The sequence below is a fragment of the Entelurus aequoreus genome, linkage group LG27 (assembly GCF_033978785.1).
Source record: "Entelurus aequoreus isolate RoL-2023_Sb linkage group LG27, RoL_Eaeq_v1.1, whole genome shotgun sequence".
NCBI classification, from domain to species: Eukaryota; Metazoa; Chordata; class Actinopteri; order Syngnathiformes; family Syngnathidae; genus Entelurus; species Entelurus aequoreus.
In genome coordinates, this window is record NC_084757.1 from 14,466,910 (window position 1) to 14,491,399 (window position 24,490).

The 24,490-nt window shown below is 39.8% G+C and overlaps 1 protein-coding gene and 1 long non-coding RNA gene across 7 annotated transcripts in view; one reads left to right on the forward strand and one right to left on the reverse strand.

Moving 5' to 3' along the window:
• The window catches only part of LOC133644651 (capping protein, Arp2/3 and myosin-I linker protein 3-like), a 99,793-nt gene extending 87,583 nt beyond the window's left edge, over positions 1 to 12,210 (forward strand). Inside the window, exons 37-41 of one of the 3 annotated variants that reach the window (XM_062039326.1) lie at positions 2,415 to 2,506; positions 4,049 to 4,175; positions 8,000 to 8,071; positions 8,213 to 8,320; positions 10,922 to 12,208. In XM_062039326.1, coding sequence (XP_061895310.1) covers positions 2,415 to 2,506; positions 4,049 to 4,175; positions 8,000 to 8,071; positions 8,213 to 8,320; positions 10,922 to 10,962 — 440 coding nt within the window. In that variant the 3' untranslated portion in view covers positions 10,963 to 12,208. Of the gene's footprint in view, positions 1 to 2,414; positions 2,507 to 4,048; positions 4,176 to 7,999; positions 8,072 to 8,212; positions 8,321 to 10,921 lie in introns of all 3 variants that reach the window. The other 2 variants (XM_062039327.1, XM_062039328.1) reach the window with 2 other exon arrangements.
• Positions 1 to 24,490, reverse strand: part of LOC133644657 (uncharacterized) — a 164,782-nt gene that overhangs the window by 47,727 nt on the left and 92,565 nt on the right. For 3 of the 4 annotated variants that reach the window (XR_009824802.1, XR_009824801.1, XR_009824804.1), the window contains one exon: positions 10,890 to 10,967. This is a non-coding gene — a long non-coding RNA (uncharacterized LOC133644657). Of the gene's footprint in view, positions 1 to 1,682; positions 2,442 to 10,889; positions 10,968 to 24,490 lie in introns of those variants that run through there. The other variant, XR_009824803.1, reaches the window with a different exon arrangement.

Sequence of the window (24,490 nt, forward strand, 5' to 3'; positions counted from 1 at the left end):
GTGCAATTTTAAATTTCCCGCGAAATATCCTGCTGAAAACGTCTCGGTATGATGATGTTTGCGCGTGTTGTCACGGATTGTAGCGGACATTTTGGGACACCATTGTGGCCAGCTATTAAGTCGTCTGTTTTCATCGCAAAATTCCACAGTATTCTGGACATCTGTGTTGGTGAATCTTTTGCAATTTGTTTAATGAACAATGGAGACAGCAAAGAAGAAAGCTGTAGGTGGGAAGCGGTGTATTAGCGGCCGGCTGCAGCAACACAAACACGTAGCCGGTGTTTCATTGTTTACATTCCCGAAAGATGACAGTCAAGCTTTACCATTGGCCTGTGGGGAACTGAACAACAGAGACTCTTACCAGGAGGACTTTGAGTTGGATATGCAGACCCGGTACCGTGAGTACGTACGCAGCTGCAGCTTCCAAACATTTTATCGCTTGCCGGTATGTGCGTGCCGCTATGTGCATGTCACATACGTAACTTTGGGGACTTTGGGGAAATATATGTGTTGTATGAACTTTGGGGAGGTGACCGGTACTTCGGGCTGTGGGATTGAGTGTGTTGAGCAGGTGTTTGATTAGTATTGGTGGGTTATATCGACGGGAGGGGGGAGGTGTTTGTTATGCGGGATTAATTTGTGGCATATTAAATATAAGCTTGGTTGTGTTGTGGCTAATAGAGTATATATATGTCTTGTGTTTATTTACTGTTTTAGTCATTCCAAGCTGAATATCAGGTCCCACCCGCCTCTCACAGCATCTTCCCTATCTGAATCGCTTCCACTGCCCTCTAGTCCTTCACTCTCACTTTCCTCATCCACAAATCTTTCATTCTCGCTCAAATTAATGGGGAAATCGTCACTTTCTCGGCCCGAATCGCTCTCGCTGCTGGTGGCCATGATTGTAAACAATGTGCAGATGTGAGGCGCTCCACAACCTGTGACGTCACGCTACTTCCGGTACAGGCAAGGCTTTTTTTTATCAGCGACCAAAAGATGCAAATTTTATCGTCGATGTTCTCTACTAAATCCTTTCAGCAAAAATATGGCAATATCGCGAAATGATCAAGTATGACACATGGATCTGCTATCCCCGTTTAAATAAGAAAATCGCATTTCAGTAGGCCTTTAAAATGCTGTTTTGTACTGCTGTTTTTGCACCGGAAGGCTAAAAACTGAATCCTCTCCTATTCCATTTTGACTGTACTTGAATGTATACTAAACAGTGTTTATATTATTGACATGTAAAAAATAGCAGGATTAGGTCTCTGCTTTTTGCAGATGATGTGGTCCTGTTGGCTTCAACTGGCCAGGATCTTCAGCTCTCACTGGATCGGTGTGAAGCGACTGGGATGAGAATCAGCACCTCCAAGTCCGAATTCATGGTTCTCGCCCGGGAAAGGGTGGAGTGCCATCTCCGGGTTGGGGATTAGATCTTGCCCCAAGTGGAGGAGTTCAAGTACCTCGGAGTCTTGCTCACGAGAGTGAGGGAAGAGTGGATCGTGAGATCGACAGGCGGATCGGTGCGGCGTCTTCAGTAATGCGGACGCTGTATCGATCCGTTGTGGTGAAGAAGGAGCTGAGCCGGAAGGCAAAGCTCTCAATTTACCGGTCGATCTACGTTCCCATTCTCACCTATGGTCATGAGCTTTGGGTTATGACCGAAAGGACAAGATCACGGGTACAAGCGGCCGAAATGAGTTTCCTCCGCCGGGTGGCGGGGCTCTCCCTTAGAGATAGGGTGAGAAGCTCTGTCACCCGGGAGGAGCTCAGAGTAAAGCCACTGCTCCTCCACATGGAGAGGAGCCAGATGAGGTGGTTCGGGCATCTGGTCAGGATGCCACCACGAACGCCTCCCTAGGGAGGTGTTTGGGGCACGTCCGACCCAGGGAAGACCCAGGACACGTTGGGAAGACTATGTCTCCCGGCTGGCCTGGGAACGCCTCGGGATCCCCCAGTAGGAGTTGGACGAAGTGGCTGGGGAGAGGGAAGTCTGGGCTTCTCTGCTTAGGCTGCTGCCCCCGCGACCCGACCTCGGATAAGCGGAAGAAAATGCTACTTGCACTGCTGTCTTTTTGCACCAGAAAAATAGTGATAGGACAATTCTATTCAATTCCATAGCCTTATTTATATAATTCACATGTACAAGGCTACTTGCACTGCTGTTGTTGCACCGGAAGGAAAGTGAGGGGACACTTCGAGTGTACGCTATTACATATCTTTTTTTACCATCTGTATATTTTTGGATATTTTCCTTGATATGTGAATACCAAAGAGTTTATTGTTTATTATGAGCGAACTGTGGTGTTGAATTTCCCCCAGGGATCAATAAAGTCCTTTCTATTCTAAACATCACGGCGTGGAATTGTAAATGTTTCTAAACGTTTTCATCCTTCTTCTTTGTGTCACGGCAGAGGAGGACGGAGATGCAGAGACGGATCCTGCAAAGAAAGAGCGAGAAAGGAGGAGAGATCTGGAGGGTCAACCTCCCCCCATTCCTGAAAAGGTGCGGGTCTAAGTTGAATGTGAAAGTTGCCCAACATCTCGGTTTATGGCCACAACATTCTACTATCCGGGTGAGAAGAATAATTAATAATCCAGCTCAGACGCGAGGCAGCAGTTAGCTCTCTGGGATCACTGCACAGCTAAAAATAGTTTGTCTGTGTTAGCAGTTATAATAACAATATTGCTAACACTTGGTTAATATTCAGGTCACGAGATGTCAATAAATATTATTGTAATTTTTTAGATGTTTTTTTTGGACGGCTTTAGTGTACTCCCATTAACTGCATTGTTGGCCACCTCGTACTTCCTATATTTGATGACTTAGAACTAGAGATGTCCAATAATGGCTTTTTTGCCGATATCCGATATTGTCCAACTCTTAATTACCGATTCCGATATCAACCGATACCGATATATACAGTCGTGGAATTAACACATTATTATGCCTAATTTTGTTGTGATGCCCCGCTGGATGCATTAAACAATGTAACAAGGTTTTCCAAAATAAATCAACTCAAGTTATGGAAAAAAAATGCCAACATGGCACTGCCATATTTATTATTAAAGTCACAAAGTGCATTATTTTTTTTAACATGCCTCAAAACAGCAGCTTGGAATTTGGGACATGCTCTCCCTGAGAGAGCATGAGGAGGTTGAGGTGGGCGGGGTTGAGGGTAGCGGGGGGTGTATATTGTAGCGTCCCGGAAGAGTTAGTGCTGCAAGGGGTTCTGGGTATTTGTTCTGTTGTGTTACGGTGCGGATGTTCTCCCGAAATGTGTTTGTCATTCTTGTTTGGTGTGGGTTCACAGTGTGGCGCATATTTGTAACAGTGTTAAAGTTGTTTATACGTCTACCCTCAGTGTGACCTGTATGGCTGTTGACCAAGTATGCATGGCATTCACTTGTGTGTGTGAAAAGCCGTAGATATTATGTGACTGGGCCGGCACGCAAAGGCAGTGCCTTTAAGGTTTATTGGCGCTCTGTACTTCTCCCTACGTCCGTGTACACAGCGGCGTTTTAAAAAGTCATACATTTTACTTTTTGAAACCGATACCGATAATTTACGATATTACATTTTAAAGCATTTATCGGCCGATAATATCGTCAGTCCGATATTATCGGACATCCCTACTTAGAATGCATAAAAATAAAGAAAATGTGTTTTTGTCTCTTGCGAGGATTGCAAATTATAGGCAAAAAAAAAAAAAAAATGCAGTTCCCCTTTATCTCATTATTTTTGACAGCCCTAACTTAAACACATGTAGCGAAGCCTGCTTTTTTCCTTTTTTTCTCCCTTTTTTTTTTACAGTGGCGTTTCATCTAGCAAGGGGCGTGTCTGCATCATGTCAATGAGGAGAGACTTAAACTTAAAAACTTTTCTCTCAAAAGTGGAGCAAACAAGTGAGGGAGCTGATAGATTTGTTTCCCCATCGCTTATAAATCGGCCCCAGGAACACGTGTCACTCTTAGAACATCATGAAAAAGTCTTGTTTGCACAATAATGGTTTTGCTAATTCAATTCCGGTTCTCATTTGGGAAACAGCCAAAGACGACCTCATACGTGACCTTCCCAAAAGAGTCAGCCATGGAGAGGAGCCTGCCCCCTCCCCCCATGCCCCCTCCCTTCAGCAGGCCCCCGCTCGGGCTGCCGGACAGAGCCGCCAGTCAAGGTCAGTGCCGCAGCACGCTGACTCAGCACGCATCACCAACACGCACTGATTTAAACCACTTTTATATCCTTTTCGCCAGCTCACGCCAAGGGATTTGAATGTTTCTTTGCGGTTATTTTTGTCCAGCCGCTTGAAAACGACAATCACAAAAGTGTCCATTTTCCTCCTCTTGTTATAAATAGCCCTGTTTCACGCAACGCTCATCAAAGACGGGTGAAAGATGACAATAGAACAAATGAATTCTTCTCTTCCGCCGTGCAAAACATTACAAATACACAAGATTGTTACATAAAAATACTCTCCTTTTTTGTGTGTTAAGTTGCTTACCTTAACCACAAAGACTAATGCAGGCAGACTAGTGAATATGTACGAAAAACCATCACAAATAATTGAAATTTTCAACTTTAATAATAATTTGGACTAGGGTTGTCTCGATACCAATATGTTGGTACCGGTATCAAAATGTATTTCAATATTTTTCTAAATAAAGGGGACCACAAAAAATGGCATTATTGTCTTTATTTTAACAAAAAATCTTAGGGTACATTAAACATATGTTTCTTATTGCAAGTTTGTCCTTAAATCAGGGGTGTCCAAACTTTTTCCACGAGGGCCGCACACTGAAAAATCAAAGCAAGCGGGGGCCATTTTGATATTTTTTTATTTTAAAAACCAATACAATATATGTATAAAAAATATACATTAAGGCCTCCACTCAGACTTGATCCCGGGGACCCCAAAGGGTTTTGGTCCATAAAATATTTAAAATGTGTCATTATGAGAGGTCTATCTGTCAATATAACGTTTTTAAAGATTTAAGTCGTATGCTCTTTTTGTCAAAGAAAACCCTGTTTTTTTATGGAAAAAACACAAAATATGCAATATTTTCACCCAATAAATTTTTTAAGAGGAATATTTCAGATTATATAATAATTACAGCCTTAAAAGGGTCAATAACTCATAACACCATTGATTTTAATTCATTATTATTTTTTGAGCAATGACACTTAAAAACAAATCACACAAAAATTATTGGGGAACCAAAAGGGTCCTACTCATTTAAGTGTTAAAAAGTAAATTATACATTTTTTTTACTGTTTACTTTTAACACATTAATCTCGAGATCAACTTCAGATCTATCCGTCAATTATACGTTGTATTGTTGTTTATGTTTTTTGTTTGTTCGTTTTAGGCCCTTCTTTAAAAAAATAAATTAAAAAAAAGCTAAATTTTTTATATGGCAAACACAAAATATGCAACATTTTCCCCAAAAAATATCTCAAAGTGCAATATTCAATGTGACGTAATTGGAGCCTTGGATAGGTCAATAATTCATAATAACATTGATTTTGATTCATTATTATTTTTTAAAGAAAGAAACAGCCTGCATGGCAGCTTTGTGTTATTAGAGTAAACATTGCAACATTTTCTTCTTACATTTCACCTGTTTGGTCTTTCATACCACTTTTTATGTTTTTAATTTTTTTAATCGTATTTTAAAATGGGCCGTTGGGCCATTAAAAAATGACCTGCGGGCCGCACTTTGGACATCCCTGCCTTAAATAAAATAGTGAACATACAAGACAACTTTTCTTCTATTAGTAATTAAGCAAACAAAGGCTCCTAATTTAGCTGCTGACATATGCAGTAACATATTGTGTCATCTATCATTCTATTATTATGTGAACATTATTAAGGACAAGCGGTAGAAAATGAATTATTAATCTACTTGTTCATTTACTGTTAAAATCTGCTTACTTTCTCTTTTAACATGTTCTATCTACACTTCTGTTAAAATGTAATAATAACACTTATTCTTCTATTGTTTGATACTTTACATTAGTTTTGGATGATACCACAAATTTGGATATCGATCCGATACCAAGTAGTTACAGGATCATACATTGGTCATATTCAAAGTCCTCATGTGTCCAGGGACATATTTCCTGACTTTATAAACATAATACATTTTTATTTTTTTTAAATGAAAAAAGATGTTGTGATGCTAAAAGATATCGATGTAATCATAGTAGTATCGACTAGATACGCTTCTGTACTTGATATCATTACAGTGGATGTCAGGTGTAGATCCACCAGTGGCGTTTGTTTACATTGTGACGCCGGTGAGCTACGGTGTGTAGTGAAGCATGTTTAGCTATTCCTCGTCCTGCAGTGATAATGATACTTGTAAGAAACATACTTTATTTGTCGCCATGGAGACAAGGATTAGTGTTTTAGAAGTAGCTAAAACACTGCAGACTGTGGATGGATGTTAGCTGCTAGCTAGCTAGTCATGTCTTAAAGCACCTCTTCCTGAGGGCGTTTCAGTGTTATAACTTCACCTTTATCTTTAGTTTTTAAGCCAAAATGCGTCCGTTCTCCCTTTTCTGTCTACACACTGTGTCTGCTTGTAAGTACTCCGTGAGTGTGCGCTGCCGAACATGCTCCGGTACTTTTTAGAGGCGGTGTAGTACCGAATATGATTCATTAGTATCGCAGTACTATACTAGTACCGGTATACCGTACAACCCTAATTTGGACTGCATGAGAAAGTACATAGGAAACAATCTCTCTTTGACCACATCATTATTTATTACCAGGGAGGAAATACTTGACATTGCTATACATTTTGTATGTAATAAAAGGGACTAAGGAAATAATCTGAATATTCTTTAATGGTATGAATGTGTCTTACCACCACCAAGCTCGAATGTATGGGTTTCTCAATGTAGAGCACTTTGAGACAATAGTGAAAAAGCACAATATGCCGTTCTTTGCAGGCTATACAGCGCACCCATTAAATTTTTAGAAGAAATAAATATTTTTACATACATTAGCCACACCGGACTATAAGCCTCAGATACAGTCGTGGTCAAAAGTTTACATAAACTTGTAAAGATTGTAACAGAACTTTCCTCCAGAAGGTCTTATCTATGTCCATGTGATGTCAGATGAAACAAAAATGGAGCTGTTTGGCCACAATACCCAGCAATGTGTTTGGAGGAGAAAAGGTGAGGCCTTTAATCCCAGGAACACCATCCCTACCGTCAAGCATGGTGGTGGTAGTATTATGCTCTGGGCCTGTTTTGCTGCCAATGGAACTGGTGCTTTACAGAGAGTAAATGGGACAATTAAAAAGGAAGATTACCTCCAAATTCTTCAGGACAACCTAAAATCATCAGTCCGGAGGTTGGGTCTTGGGCGCAGTTGGGTGCTCCAACAGGACAATGACCCCAAACACACGTCAAAAGTGGTAAAGGACTAGGCTAGAATGAAGGTTTTAGAAGGGCCTTCCCGAAGCCCTGACTTAAACGTGTGGACAATGCTGAAGAAACAAGTCCATGTCAGAAAACCAACACATTTAGCTGAACTGCACCAATTTTGTCAAGAGGAGTGGTCAAAAATTCAAGCAGAAGCTTGTGGATGGCTACCAAAAGCGCCTTATTGCAGTGAAACTTGCCAAGGGACATGTAAGCAAATATTAACATTGCTGTATGTATACTTTTGACCCAGCACATTTGCTCACATTTTCAGTAGACCCATAATAAATTCATAAAAGAACCAAACTTCATGAATGTTTTTTTGTGACCAACAAGTATGTGCTCCAATCACTCTATCACAAAAACATAAGAGTGAGAAATGATTAAAAACTCAAGACAGCCATGACATGATGTTCTTTACAAGTGTATGTCAACTTTTGATTACGACTGTATATACCGATATGTACGAAAGATTTGTTTATTTACATACCTTAATTGTTTACATATGGAGGTTGCCTACAGCCACCGCTGTTCATGTCAATGTTATTTTGTCATTTCAATCAGGCGAGGAGGGACTGCGACCGCAGGCGCCCGTGAAGCCACAGCGGAACCGAAAAGCGATGTCATGTGACGCAGGTACCGCCCGTCTCCCACACTACACCACACATTCTGTATGCCCAATGCTCTGGCTGGCAAGTGTACCGCGTCGAGCCGTGTGCATATCTAACCCTGCCACGACGTTGCTTCATGTCTCCTGTGCTTCATGTCTCAACTCAGGCACGGACAGGGACAGCCCCAATAACATTGAGAAGCCCCCAAATCGCAAACCCCCCGAGAAAAAACCTAGACTGCCCCAAAACCGAAATAAGTCACTGGACCTGTCTGGTATATGTTTGTTTTTATACATATATGTGTCTGTGTGTGCCAGTCTGTGCATGCGTGTGTTTGTTTAAGTGTGATGGATCGTGTATGATATAGAAATACGCTGCCCCCTACTGGTTTGGAGTCACCGCGCATTGAAACAGCTCTTTGTTGCTGACTAAGGACAACTCGTATCGGATTATTATCGGCTTGCATGTAAATTCTCTGATAAAAACTCCGATACAAGCAGTCGTGCAAAGCTAAATGTCCTCCAATAAACACACAAGGTTGTCTTTTCTCGTGTTATTTTTGACGTCATTTACAAAAGGTAAACATGGTAGACTGTAGGCTACTAGGAGCTAGCAGCTACACAACAGCTAAGCACACAAACACACAAGCTAGAAATGTTTAAAAAAAAAAAATTCTAATTGAACCATATTGTAGTGTAAAACACCACATTAGTCAATACAAACAAGTATTTTTTTTCCTTTTAATTTCCATGCTTGAAGTCATTTAACAACTTTAGATCTATTTATTGATATAATTTAAAAAAATAGATTATTTATTACTTTTTCCATGCTTGAAGTCATTTAACAACTTTAGATCTATTTATTTATATAATTTAAAAAATATATTATTTATTACTTTTTCCATGCTTGAAGTCATTTAACAACTTTAGATCTATTTATTGATATAATTAAAAAAATATATTATTTATTACTTTTTCCATGCTTGAAGTCATTTAACAACTTTAGATCTATTTATTGATATAATTAAAAAATATATATTATTTGTTACTTTTTCCATGCTCGAAGTCTTTTAACAACTTTAGATCTATTTATTGATATAATTTTTAAAAAATTATTATTTATTACTTTTTTTTAAGCTTTATGGCTTTTTGGTCAAAAATAACAGTTTTTTAATAATGTGAAAATGCAAGACATGCAATATTAAAAAAAAAAAAAAAGGCTGCGGAGTGGAATATTTGAGCTTGGGTAATTACAGCACTGAATAGGCCAATGACTCATGACAACATTGATTTCGATACAGTAGACAAGAGGACAAAAGAAGGATTATTTTTACAGTGCCTATTGAGCTAGAAGAGAAAAAGCAGGACTCGGTGAAGTTTATTGAGTTTACACAAGTCTGTTATACACCGTACATCTGCCGCGTTATATTTAACTGCTCCAGATCATTTTCATTGCATTTCAGCGGTTTCAAGGCAGTTTAACTCATTTACGCTTAACAAAGCTCTGAAATTATGCTCATGGTTTCTGGTTAAGGGTCGGAAATACACCAAAATAAATTTTGGGGGGTTTTTCACTCTGCAAGAATGAGATTTATTTGGTTTTGATGGAAAAAGCATAGTAATATTCCAGTATTGCAGCCTGTTAAAAAAGCAGCAGTTATAATGGGAGTCAATGAGAGAGTGTGTATACTTTGTTTGTGTCCTATTCAAACAATGTTGCAATGAAAAATATAATGCAATATTATTTTTTTAATGTAAGGCAGCCAACCTTCAAACAAAATAATCATATCACATAAGTAACTAGAGATGTCCGATAATGGCTTTTTTGCCGATATCCGATATTGTCCAACTCTTAATTACCGATTCCGATATCAACCGATACCGATATATACAGTCGTGGAATTAACACATTATTATGCCTAATTTTGTTGTGATGCCCCGCTGGATGCATTAAACAATGTAACAAGGTTTTCCAAAATAAATCAACTCAAGTTATGGAAAAAAAATGCCAACATGGCACTGCCATATTTATTATTGAAGTCACAAAGTGCATTCTTTTTTTGAACATGCCTCAAAACAGCAGCTTGGAATTTGGAACATGCTCTCTCTGAGAGAGCGTGAGGAGGTTGAGGTGGGTGTAGCGAGGGGTGTATATTGTAGCGTCCCGGAAGAGTTAGTGCTGCAAGGGGTTCTGGGTATTTGTTCTGTTGTGTTTATGTTGTGTTACGGTGCGGATGTTCTCCCGTAATGTGTTTGTCATTCTTGCTTGGTGTGGGTTCACAGTGTGGCGCATATTTGTAACAGTGTTAAAGTTGTTTATACGGACACCCTTAGTGTGACCTGTATGGCTGTTGACCAAGTATGCCTTGCATTTACTTGTGTATGTGTGAAAAGCCGTAGATATTACGTGACTGGGCCGGCACGCAAAGGCAGTGCCTTTAAGGATTATTGGCGCTCTGTACTTCTCCCTACGTCCGTGTACCACTCCGTACAGCGACGTTTTGAAACCAATACCGATAATTTCTGATATTGCATTTTAAAGCATTTATCGGCCGATAATATCGGCAGTCCGATATTATCGGACACCTCTATAAGTAACACATGTAATGACCATTTTGGGCCCTGGGGGTGCACAAGGGTTAAAAAAAAACATGAATCAAGCGGTTGCCTACAGCCAATTAGATTTGAAACCTATTTGAAAGGTGTTTATCTTTGTAGCCCACGAACACGGCGACTGTTAGAGACTCGGAAATGCTCTTAATTGGAGTATTATGGGTTACGGTTGTCAATGGGCAGCAATGATATGTCAAAAGATGCCAAACATGATGGTTTATCAGTGCTTACCTGTCATTTAAAGCCGATGTTGTCGTCCACAGACTGCTTCAACACAGGACCGGGTCACAGTGAGCTGGTGTGATCCCCCTGTCAAAGACAAGACGAAGAGGGAGGAGTCACAAAGTGTCAATCACACCTCCATACACTCTTCTAATGCCCGCTGCCTCGTTTTATCAGTGTTTGCTTCTTCAGAGGACCCATCATTATCATCATCATCATCATCATCCATCTCTTGTCTTTTGAGAGCGCTCCACTTGTGGCTTGTAAAGTGTCTTTTTGTAATATTCCGACGAAGATTACTGTTATTAGAATGTGATTTCTACACAACTTGAGTGCATTTTGAGCTGCTTGGCACAGCCAGCCGATTGCCTTGGTCCACACTTGAACATTTAGTTGCTTCTTCTCAGAGGAAACTTGAGGATTTATATCAGAAAGGTATTATTATATTTTCTAGAAATAAAAAAAACAAACAATATTGTCTATGAGCACCCCTCTTAAACACACACTGTATGAATAAAACTGGAATGGATACGCCTTTTTCTTGCTTCTTGCTTCGTATATACTAAGAAAAAAGTGAACCTGGTTGAGCCTGAAGGTGTTCAATGGAGCTGAGGTCACACTGCAAAAACTGAGATCTAAGTAAGATTAAATATCTCAAATAAGGGTGATATTTGCTTATTTTCTGTCTGATAATCCAATCCAATCCACTTTATTTATATAGCACATTTAAACAACAAAAATGTTTCCAAAGTGCTGCACAACAATATTAAAAACAGTATTAAAAACAATAATCAAATATTATCCTTAGCTCCACCAATGACTGAATAAAAACAAAAAATAAATAAATATAGAACCAATATAAAAATAAATATGAATAAAAACAAATTTAAAGGGAAAAACCAATTAAAACAGTAAATAGAAATCAAAATGTATTAAAAAAAAGATAAGATAATTCTTCTCACTAAGCAGATTTTATGTTAGAGTGTTTTACTTATTTTAAGGGTTTTGGTCCTAAATGATCTCAGTAAGATATTACAGCTTGTAGCTGAGATTTGATGACCTATATTGAGTAAAACATGCTTGAAACTAGAATATCAACTGTTGCAAAGCTGTGTCACCAACACTCACAAGTATAAAACTGCTTTTTTAAAGTAATAATTTCTTACTTCAAGCATGAAAAAAAAAATAATCATGATGCCGAGTGCATATCATTATGTCAAGATAATGGCACTACTTATAAATGAATATAATGGGTTATACTTGTATAGCGCTTTTCTACCTTCAAGGTACTCAAAGCGCTTTGACAGTATTTCCACATTCACCCATTCACACACACATTCACACACTGATGGCGGGAGCTGCCATGTAAGGCGCTAACCAGCAGCCATCAGGAGCAAGGGTGAAGTGTCTTGCCCAAGGACACAACGGACGTGACTAGGAAGGTTGAAGGTGGGGATTGAACCCCAGTAACCAGCAACACTCCGATTGCTGACACGGCCACTCTACCAACTTCGCCACGCCGTCCTTACTTACGCCGTACTTAATTTAAGAATATTTTTCAACATATTGAGCAAAAAGGTCAAAAAAAAATTTCTACCAAGAAAAGTGCTCTTGTTATTAGTGAGAATATACTTATTTTAAGGTATTTTGGGGTTCATTGAGGTTAGCTAATTAACTTTTTTTGGAAAGTCTTGACAAGCCGAATTTTCTCGTTCTATTGGCAGATAATTTTGCTTACCGTATTTCCTTGAATTGGCGCCGGGAATATAGTATTCGCCTGCCTAGAATTACAGCCGGGTCAAACTCGTTTCGCAAAATAATTAGCGCATGCTTGGCACTTCCGCCGGGTCAAATATGAGTCATTAAATGACTCCCGCCTCCAGGTGGTAGAGGGCGCTAGTGATCCTTCTTGCGACTACCAGTACTGCAGGAGACAGGTACTGCAGAAGAAGACAACAAGCAGCAAGCATGCAGCAATTGTTTGCTTGCACTTTTAACATGGAGGATTACATATCTAAAATAAAACCGTTTTCTAAACTGGACTTTCAATCGAAGCAGGAGGTAATAATTAAAGGAATATCTCCAGAGACTTTTAAAATTGAAGAAAGATGAGAAAGACTGCCTTTGATCAGAAGCAGCTGCACATGGACCCATCTACAAGTAAAGGTAAGATCATAATAACGTTTTTTTTATTAAATGTGTTTTTCATGATAAGGTATGCGCCGGAGTGAGAAGAGGTTTTAAAATAATTAGAGCATGCTTGCTCATTCCGCATGGTTTTGGTAACCGCAGGAGTGAGAAGAGGTTTTAAATTAATTAGCGCCCCTGCGGCTATTCAAGGAAATACGGTAGTTCAAATAAAATAACCCTAATTTTTGTATTTTTTTTTCTTGTTTTTGAACACTAACTTTTTGCGGTGCAGCTTCTTCCACACCAAACTCACCCAAGCATGCCTTCTTATAAGGCGCACTGCCGATGAGCGGGTCTATTTTTCCTACATGGTTTCTACACTGGTAGTTTTTAGTGCTTCCATAGCGAGATATAATTAAGTTAGAACTTTACGCTACTTTATATTAGAAATGGCAACAGCAGAGGGTGAATGTCCCATAACAAGAAGAGAGTGAAAAAGAAGAAGCTTATCCACTACGGTGTTGGCACGGACTACAGTGGTGGACGTGCGCAAATTTTCAGGACTTATGCAGATCTCAAATAAACATCCGCAGGTACCAGAAGGTGGTTTTGCATAATATTGGGAAACAAAACGCCAGATAATATGTCTGCTATTGGGTGCCATTGTGTGGTCCTTATACACACACCATAGTAATTATTGTATCTCTGACTACGCTAGCCATAATTGGCCGACAATCCATCAATTTTGACAGATTTTTGAGTGGCGTGTGTAATGTTCTTAATAGTCAATGGAACATTTTAAGTTTTGGTGTTGTTTAGTGGCGTCATATTGCAGTCTACATGTATCTCTTATGGGTGACTGCCATCTACTGGTCACACTTATCATTACACCATGTATCAAATAGTGAAGTGAATTATATTTATATAGCGCTTTTCTCTAGTGACTCAAAGCGCTTTTACATAGTGAAACCCAATATCTAAGTTACATTTAAACCAGTGTGGGTGGCACTGGGAGCAGGTGGGTAAAGGGTCTTGCCCAAGGACACAACGGCAGTGTCTAGGATGGCGGAAGCTGGGATCGAACCTGGGACCCTCAAGTTGCTGGCACGGCCACTCTACCAACCGAGCTATACCACCCCCACTTCACTTCACCATGTATCAAATAAAATTGCTTCGAGGTCGGTAAGCACAACCAGAATTATTCCTTACATTAGGCGCACCAGGTAATAAGGCGCACTGTCGATTTTTGAGAAAATTAAAAGATTTAAAGTGCGCCTTATAGTCCGAAAAATACGGTAACTATTTAGCCTAAACCCCAGGTCAGCCGCGCTAACCCATCGTTTAAGGTTCCCCTCCTTGGATATTTTTTTTACACGGGTAAGTGCGCCGTCTATTTCTTGAATCTCCGGCTCTTAGCTCTGTACGGACTCATTGATCGTTTATAAACGGAGTTCGGAGAGGACGTGATGTCAGAAAAAACGAGCCGCAGCCAGCTTCACAACAACCGGTTTCCGCTCGGAGAAAACCACTGGAAATATGGAGGCGAGTCATCCAGACATGCCCGTGTTTCTCCTTCTTCTACATGTACAGCCGCTTGTAGAAATCACACATGCATACCTTAAGAGAAGGAAACGTGCGATTGCAGCTATTTGGGATTGTTAGAATAATAATGTGTAAGTTATCACACAACTCTTATGCTTAAAGGCCGTTGCTATAGTTATTAGCTATTGTGCTCAAGTTGTACTTTTCTATCTGTGCAAGGACAAAACTTGTTATCAGCCACGACATATGAGGGGTGGTCTCGCCGCAGATATTTTGTTTGTCTTAGCCCACTAACAGCCAAGGACTTCAAGGACCTCAACGAAGATAAAGACGACAGCACGCAGACACAAGGCGAAATCACAAGGCCCCCAGCACATTCCGTCACATATTGTGCGTACCGGAGCGGCTTTGCATGATATGTGTGACCACTCCCTTTAGAGGCGGCCTCAGTGATGTAACCAGGGATCTCCCAAATAAATAGAGGAGCATGTGGGACCTTAGAGCGTAGGTTGGTTCTGTAACTAAGAGTACAGCCCAAAACGTCTCTCCTCATTGAGCTAAATTTAACTCTGTCTCTGCATGATTCCTTGCTTCTTGTCTGTTTAATACAGGGGTGTCCAAACTTTTTCCACTGAGGGCCGCACACTGAAAAATCAAAGCAAGCGGGGGTCATTTATTTTAAAAACCAATACAATATATGTATAAAAAATATACATTTAGGCCTCCACTCAGGCTTGATCCCGGGGACCCCAAAGGGTTTTGGTCAAAAAAATATTAAAAATGTGGCATTATTCAGTATTATTATTTTTATTATTATTCAAGTTTTAAATCTCTAGATCAACATTAGGTCTATCTGTCAATATAACGTTTTTAAAGATTTAAGTTGTATGCTCTTTTTGTCAAAGAAAACCCTGTTTTTTTAATGGAAAAAACACAAAATATGCAATATTTTCACCCAATAAAATTTTTAAGTGGAATATTTGAGATTATATAATAATTGGAGCCTTAAAAAGGTCAATAACACCATTGATTTTAATTCATTATTATTTTTTGAGCAATGACACTTAAAAACAAATCACACTAAAATTATTGGGGATCCAAAAGTGTTGCAAAATCAATTATACATTTTTTTTACTGTTTACATTTAACACAATAGTCTCGAGATCAACTTCAGATCTATCCGTCAATTATAAGTTTTATTGTTCTTTATATTTTTTGTTTGTTCGTTTTAGGCCCTTCTTTAAAAAAAAAAACAGCTCAGTTTTTTTATATGGCAAACAAAAAATATGCAACATTTGCCCCCAAAAATACTTCAAAGTGGAATATTTAATGTGACGTAATTGGAGCCTTGAATAGGTCAATAATTCATAATGACATTGATTTTGATTCACTATGATTTTTTAAAGAAAGAAAAAGCCTGCACGGCAGCTTTGTGTTATTAGAGTAAACATTGCAACATGTTCTTGTTACATTTCACCTGTTTGCTCTTTTATACCACTTTTTAGGTTTTTAATTTTTTTCAACCATATTTTTAAAATGTGCCGTGGGGCCGTTAAAAAAATGACGGCCCCACGGGCCGCACTTTGGACACCCCTGGTTTAAAAGATGTCAATGGTGTTTGAACCTGACAGGGATACAACACATCTCAGACGGCAACATAGGAATGTTGAGCGACGGTTTTGGATAAGGCCTGGAAGAACAACAGCCTGGTGGAATATGTTTTTCAACGAGTGTGTTGTGCCAGAGGAACGGCAAGAGAACTTTCCAATGTCCAGGTCAGCTGGGATTGTACTCACCGAACAACTTAGTCCATTTGTCGAAGGGGAGACAACGATAAGGCTGCAGCTAACGATTATTTTTCTATCGATTAATCTATAGATTATTTTTTCGATTAATCGGTTAATCTATAGATTATTTTTTCGATTAATCTATAGATTATTTTTTCCTTTTGCCGATTATTTTTTTATTCAAAATGAAGATGAAAAAATAAATGTAGGCCCGTTTTTTCAAAAGGCATGGCTTTTATTTACAAAAAAAAAGAAGTATGGCCACTCAGTCAACATTGACAACAACATGACTAAATATTCTGTAACAATGTAAACATTTAAAACTTTTAACATTCAACAAAATTAAAAGTAGCTTATTTGCTTTTTAATGTGCAAATATAAAAGTCAACATCCAGTGCAAATCTTAATATTCTGCAATAGTATAAGCATTTCAAAAGTAAAAGTATTGCTTATTTTGCTTTAAAATGTGCAAAAATAAAGATAAACATCCAATACAAAAAAGTGCAAAACGAAATATTCTGTAACAACAGTGTAAACATTTCAACAAAAGTGAAAGTATTGCTTATTTGCTAAAATGTGCAAAAATAAAGATAAACATCCAATACAAAAAAGTGCCAATCTAAATATTCTGGAGTACTGTAAACATTAAATATTGCTTTTAAAATGTGCAAAATAAACATCCAGTCCAACACAGTACACAATAACCAATTCTACTCATTCCAGTGAGTGTCTAACAGTTGTAATGAAGAAAGGTTAGCATGTGTACATGTTTGGTTCTTTTCTTGTTTATAATATTCCCAGCAGCTGAAAATAGGCGCTCAGAAGGGGTCGATGTGGCTGGAACTGAGAGCTAATTAGCCTTCACCTCAAGCCAGGATTTCGAGCGAGCTGAGCTGCAGTTTAAGTTTCTAGAAGGTCAACGGGCTCATAGTGATGTTAGTAGTAGTTGACTGGGAGGTGTTTATTATCATTTGGGGAGAGTCCGCTGCCTGATGCTCACCTGCTAAACACCTATCTGCTCCACCCTGAAGCGCTGACTACATGCGCTCTGAATACGCACTGCTGATTGGCTGATAATGCTTCGTGTGTACCAATCAGATGGTTGTGTGGGTGGGACAATGCTGCGTGTGTACCAATCAGATGGTTGTGTGGGTGGGACAATGCTGCGTGTGTACCAATCAGATGGTTGTGTGGGTGGGACAATGCTGCGTGCTGAGACAGAGGCAGACGGAGCAAAGCAGCTTGTTAAGACTTTAGCTTAGAAACTCGTTCGGTACACCCCCGTACCGAACCGAAAGCCCCGTACCGAAACGGTTCAATACAAAACACGTACCGTTACACCCCTAGCAGATACAAATGACACATTCATGTTTTTGTGTAATGATGACAACGTATGCTCGCGCGGACGATTGACTAGTTGATGGTTTTCTTTTCAAATGTTCGTTCATAGCCGTTGTGCTGCTATGATAGGCCATTTCCGCTCGACACAGTGTGCATACAACAACATTATTAGGCCGTTTATTGAAGTACTCCCACACTTTTGGCATGCTTTTCCCCCCTCGCTCGCACCGCTCGCATCGTCTTCTTTGATCGTCTGCTTTGCGCTTCGCCATGACGGTAGTGTGACGTCATTATGCGATGCGTCGACGCACAAAAACGGCGTCGACGTATTTACGCAACCGATGACGTCGACTACGTCGACGCGTCGTTTCAGCCTTAGACAACGAGAATGCGGGCTCCCGTGGATGTGATATAAAAAGGTAGCGTGTGCTTTGTATTACCTGGCCGACGAGGGAAGACTATGGAAAACAGCGAATGCATTTGGACTGGCAAAGCAGACTGTATCAGTTATTGTCCGCCATGTATAAATATGGTTCAAACCCCCCCTCACCTCAGCACCCCATCACCATAAACACACAAACAGTTAAAACAGTTGACACTTTTAAATACCTGGGCGTAACCTTGGACAATAAACTCACCTTTGATCAGCACACCCCGGACATTCAAAAAAGAAGTCAACAAAGACTGTCAGCCGTCCGTAAACTTAAAGGACTATACGTTGCACCTCACCTCCTGTTATTACTGTACCAAAGCATTGTTCAACCCATTCTTCTGTACTGTTAAACATGTTTTTTCACTATGCTTTCTGTAACCAAACTCACACGCATTACAAACATAGCAGCTAAAATCATCGGCCTACCCACACCCAACATCTCAGATCTAAACCACAGGTCCATCACTCGACTGGCAAACACAATAGTCCAGGATATGACTCACCCACTACACCAATACATCATCCCACTACCATCAGGGTGCAGGTACAGAACTATCAAATTCCGGAGGGCCCGCCTCGGGAAAAGCCTTATCCCTGCAGATATAGCCGCCCTTAACAGCAGGCCCGGCCGACCTGTCTGACAAGCCTGTAAAGGTGTTGGTCATGTATGATGTCTTTTTGTTCATGATGTGTAATGTCTATTGATTAAATGAATTTCCCCAACAGGGGACCAATACATCTAAATCAAATCAAATCAAATGTATGTCGAGTGATTACTCAACGTCTAGTTTTGTACTCCATAACTACCGTGAAGCCATGAAAGAGCCCGCTAAACGACCGCCATTTTCAGCCTTTAAGCACAGGCAGGATTGCAAGAATGGTCAATGACGGTGAAGGCAAAAGAGTGAGGAGTGTTCGGACCAGATATCTAGATCCCTAGATTGATTGTTGTAAAGTGTTCTTTGTCACATTGTTTACTTTCACACGTCCATTAAAGATTTGATGTCTCTTTTCTTGATGTCGGTTTTTGATGCAGTACCGCCTGAGGGATCGAAGGTCACGGGCATTCAATGATGGTTTTCAGCCTTGCCGCTTACGTGCAGTGATCTCTCCAGATTCTCTGAACCTTTTGATGATATTACAGACCGTAGATGGTAAAATCCCTAAATTCCTTGCAATTGCTCGTTGAGAAATGTTGTTCTTAAACTGTTCGACAATTTGCTCATGCATTTGTTGACAAAGTGGTGACCTTCGCCCCATCCTTGTTTGTAAATGACTGAGCATTTCATGGAAGCTGCTTTTATACCCAATCATGGCACCCACCTGTTCCCAATTAGCCTGTGGGATGTTCCAAGTGTTTGATGAGCATTCCTCAACTTTCTCAGTCTTTTTTGCCACTTGTGCCAGCTTTTTTTAAACATGTTGCAGGCATCAAATTCCAAATGAGCTAATATTTGCAAAAAAGTTTACCAGTTTGAACGTTAAATATCTTGTCTTTGCAGTCTATTCAATTGAATATAAGTTGAAAAGGATTTGCAAATCATTGTATTCTGTTTTTATTTACCATTTACACAACATGCCAACTTCACTGGTTTTGTACATTAAACTGGTCCCAAAGTTACCTTGTTATACTTTACAATATTAATGTAATTCAAACAACAACAGAATTGCGTCACTAATAGCAAGCTGGCAACTACAGTAGCACTCTAATCGCCAGCTGGCAACTAGAGCACAAATGGCCAGATGACAACTAGGGCACTAATCGCTAGCTGGCATCTAAGGCAGCAAATTAAAGATCATTTAAAGACTCAGATTAAATATGACTTTCTTTTTAAAAGAAAGTCATATTTTATCTGAGTCTTTAAATTAGTTTGCTTGTTGATGATTTTGTTTGGTTTTGTATTGTGTAGTTATATTTATATGGTAATTATTATTATTCTGTGACTGTAAATTGTTTGCTTGTTTTCTTATTGATGCTTTTATTTTTTTCTGTATTGTGTAGTTATAATTATATGCTTTTACTTGTAATTGTATTGAGTTTGTGGACCCCAGGAAGACTAGTGGGTTGTTGTGGCAACCAGCTAATGGGGATGCTTAATAAAAATCTAATTCAAACTCAATTGATGCGTTTTGGTGTCTTTCAGTATTTTTTTGGAATGATGTTTTTACATATAGAATACATATAAAAACATATTTCTTATATGAAAAAAAACATCTTGAAGCATGCATTTTTGCGTACTGAGATTAAAGATTAAGATTAAAGTACCAATGATTGTCACACACACACTAGATGTGGTGAAATTTGTCCTCTGCATTTGACCCATCCCCTTGGGGAGCAGTGGGCAGCAGCGGCGCCACGCCCGGGAATCATTTTGGTGATTTAACCCCCAACTCCAGCCCTTGATGCTGATTGCCAAGCAGGGAGGTTATGGGTCCCATTTTTATAGTCTTTGGTATGACTCGGCTGGGATTTGAACTCCAACCTACCCATCTCAGGGCGGACACTCTAACCACTAGGTGGAGTAAGTGCAGCCTCCCTTGCACTTTCAGCGGTAAAAAAAAAAAAAATGGTGTCAATTAGAGATGTCCGATAATATCAAGCTACCGATATTATCGGCCGAAAATGCTTTAAAATGTAATATCAGCAGGTTATCGGTATCGGTTCGGAAATTATCGGTATCGGTTTCAAAAAGTAAAATGTATGACTTTTTAAAACGCCGCTGTGTACACGGACGTAGGGAGAAGTACAGAGCGCCAATAAACCTTAAAGGCACTGCCTTTGCTTGCTGGCCCGATCACATAATATCTACGGCTTTTCACACACACAAGTGAATGCAAGGCATATTTGATCAACAGCCATACAGGTCACACTGAGGGTTAACACTGTTACAAATATGCGCCACACTGTGAACCCACACCAAACAAGAATGACAAACACATTTCGTGAGAACATCTGCACCATAACACAACATAAACATAACAGAACAAATACCCAGAACCCCTTGCAGCACTAACTCTTCTGGGACGCTACAATATACACCCCCCGCTAGTTCAAGTTGCCTTTATTTTTGTATTTATTATGCCATGATTTTACCAGTCCCCGTTGGAATAGTTTTTCCTCCATGCGGCCTCTGAGCTAAAATGAGTTCGACACCCCTGCTTTATAGGATATTATTCTAGTCCGGTTTACTTATTTACATGCTACTTATTGGCGCATTACATTGAATCGTATGCATGTTTGAAATAAACTGAAAACTGAACGGAACTTTTTTTCGGACATGTTAGAATGTAAAACTGTAAATATGTAACTGTAAGCATGTTCGAAAAATCACTAAGTTGTTATTTATTTTATTTTATTAGGGACTGAGTCCCTTTGGGACAGAGGACCCTATTGTATATCTAGCGTTTTATTATTATTATGCTGCCGCCTCTTTGAGCTGTAATTTGACCCCCTTAAAGGCCTACTGAATTTATTTTTTTTATTTAAACGGGAATAGCAGATCCATTCTATGTGTCATACTTGATCATTTCGCGATATTGCCATATTTTTGCTGAAAGGATTTAATAGAGAAAATTGACGATAAAGTTCGCAACTTTTGCTCGCTGATAAAAAAAAGCCTTGCCTGTACCGGAAGTAGCGTGACGTCACAGGAGCTAGTATTCCTCACAATTCCCCATTGTTTACAATGGAGCGAGAGAGATTCGGACCGAGAAAGTGACGATTACCCCATTAATTTGAGCGAGGATGAAAGATTCGTAGATGAGGAACGTTACAGTGAATGACTTGAGAGGCAGTGATGGACGTATCTTTTTTTGCTCTGACCGTAACTTAGGTACAAGCTGGCTCATTAGATTCCACACTCTCCTTTTTTTATTGTGGATCACGGATTTGTATTTTAAACCACCTCGGATACTATATCCTCTTGAAAATGAGAGTCGAGAACGCAAAATGGACATTCAGTGCCTTTTATCTCTACGACAATACATCGGCGAAATGCTTTAGCTACGAGCTAACGTGATAGCATCGTGCTTTAACTGCATATAGAAACAAAAAAATAAACCCCTGACTGGAAGGATAGATAGAAAATCAACAATACTATTAAACCGTGGACATGTAAATACACGGTTAATGCTTTCCAGGCTGGCGAAGGTTAACAATGCTGTGCTAACGACGCCATTGAAGCTAACTTAGCAACTTAGCAACGGGACCTCACAGAGCTATGCTAAAAACATTAGCTCTCCACCTACGCCAGCCAGCCCTCATCTACTCATCAACACCCGTGCTTACCTGCGTTCCAGCGATCGGCAGAAGGACGAAGGACTTCACCCGATGCGTTTGGCGGCCCGGAGACGTAGGAAGTCAAGGTGAGGTCGGCGGCTAGCGCGGCTAGCGCTCCAACAAAGTCCTCCTGGTTGTGTTGCTGTAGTCCGCTGCTAATACACCGATCCCACCTACAACTGTCTTCTTTGCAGCCTTCATTGTTCATTAAAGAAATTGCAAAAGATGTCCAGAATACTGTGGAATTATGAAATGAAAACAGAGCTTTTTGTATAGGATTCTACGGGTACCATAACTTCCGTTACTCTGACTTCGTCACGTGAATACGTCATCATACCGCGACGTTTCAGCCGGATATTTCCCGGGAAGTTTTAAATGTCACTTTATAAGTTAACCTGGCCGTATTGGCATGTGTTGCAATGTTAAGATTTCATCATTGATATATAAACTATCAGACTGCGTGGTTGGTAGTAGTGGGTTTCAATAGGCCTTTAACATGCTTTAAAACTCACCAAATTTGACACACACATCAGGACTGGTGAAAATTGCGATCCAACCCCAAAACTCAAAATTGCGCTCTAGCGCCCCCTAGGAAGAAAACACTTCCAGTAGGAATGTCGTAGAGACATGAAACAAAAACCTCTATGTAGGTCTCACTTAGACCTAGATTTCATTCACTGACAACCCCCCGCAAAAATCAACAGGAAGTTTGCAATTCCCCCTTCAAAACAAAAGTTGAGTAAAAACAGTCAACTTTATTCAAACATTATCTCCTCTGAGCGCGTTTGTCGTGTCGGCTTCAAATTAGCACAGGAGAGAGATTGAACCCTTCTGATTAAAAGTTGATGAAAGAGTTTTAATTACTGCTCAGGTTTAGATTTTATGAGCCCTCAAAGAACCGCTGCGCTGCTGCTGCTGCTGCCGTCTCAAGATGGCCGCACCCTGCTAAGACAAAACTGCCTGTAACTCCCAGTAGGAATGTCAGAGACCCATGAAACAAAAACCTCGGTCCCGTCCATCGCTGCTTGCAGCTTTAATTAATCATTGTTGTTTGTTTAGGGTTTTTTTTAATCTTCTTTTTCTAATTTTATTTGTATTTTTACAATACAAAACCAATTAAATGTAGGTCAAAATATGCTTATTCGGTATATTTCAAGAAAAAAACTCAGATTAGTATGAACAGTAATAAAGCAAATAGTTTGTAAAAGTAAATACTGTTTGCCAAAGTGAAAACATATATCCATAATAATTGACAAAATTGAGACTCAAGGAAAGCTTCCAAAAAAAGATTGATTAATTACGGCGTGGCGAAGTTGGTAGAGTGGCTGTGCCAGCAATCGGAGTGTTGCTGGTTACTGGGGTTCAATTCCCACCTTCTACCTTCCTAGTCACGTCCGTTGTGTCCTTGGGCAAGACACTTCACCCTTTGCCTCTGATGGCTGCTGGTTAGCGCCTTGCATGGCAGCTCCCGCCATCAGTGTGTGAGAATGGGTAAATGTGGAAATACTGTCAAAGCACTTTGAGTACCTTGAAGGTAGAAAAGCGCTATACAAGTATAACCCATTTATCATTTACTTATTTATAATCCCAATGAATTTGCCCATATAATATAAATAAACAAAAACAAGCATCTGTGTGCAGTATTGACCTAAAAAATTTCCTGACGCCATCAAAACAGCCAAAACACAACAGCAGCTGCAAATGGCCGCTTATAAGTTGCAAATTAGCACTTTATCTGCCTCTAATTAGTCCACTTACGGTAGAAAAAAGGTGATAAACATCCATCTGAGGCGCTAATGACTTACAAGCGTGTAAGCGGCTGCTTTGATTTTCACCCTCACAGGTGGATGCTAAATATACTCAACAGAAAGGACCCCCCCATCTGTTGGCATGGCAACCATATTTCCATCCACAAGCCAAATAATGCAACAAAAAAAAAAGAAAGAAAGAAAAACAGCAGGGGGCGACTGAGCCTTACAAATAGAGGCAGAGGCAGCCGCTGGACACACACACACATACACACACACACACACACACACACACACACACACACACACACACACACACACACACACACACACACACACACACACACACA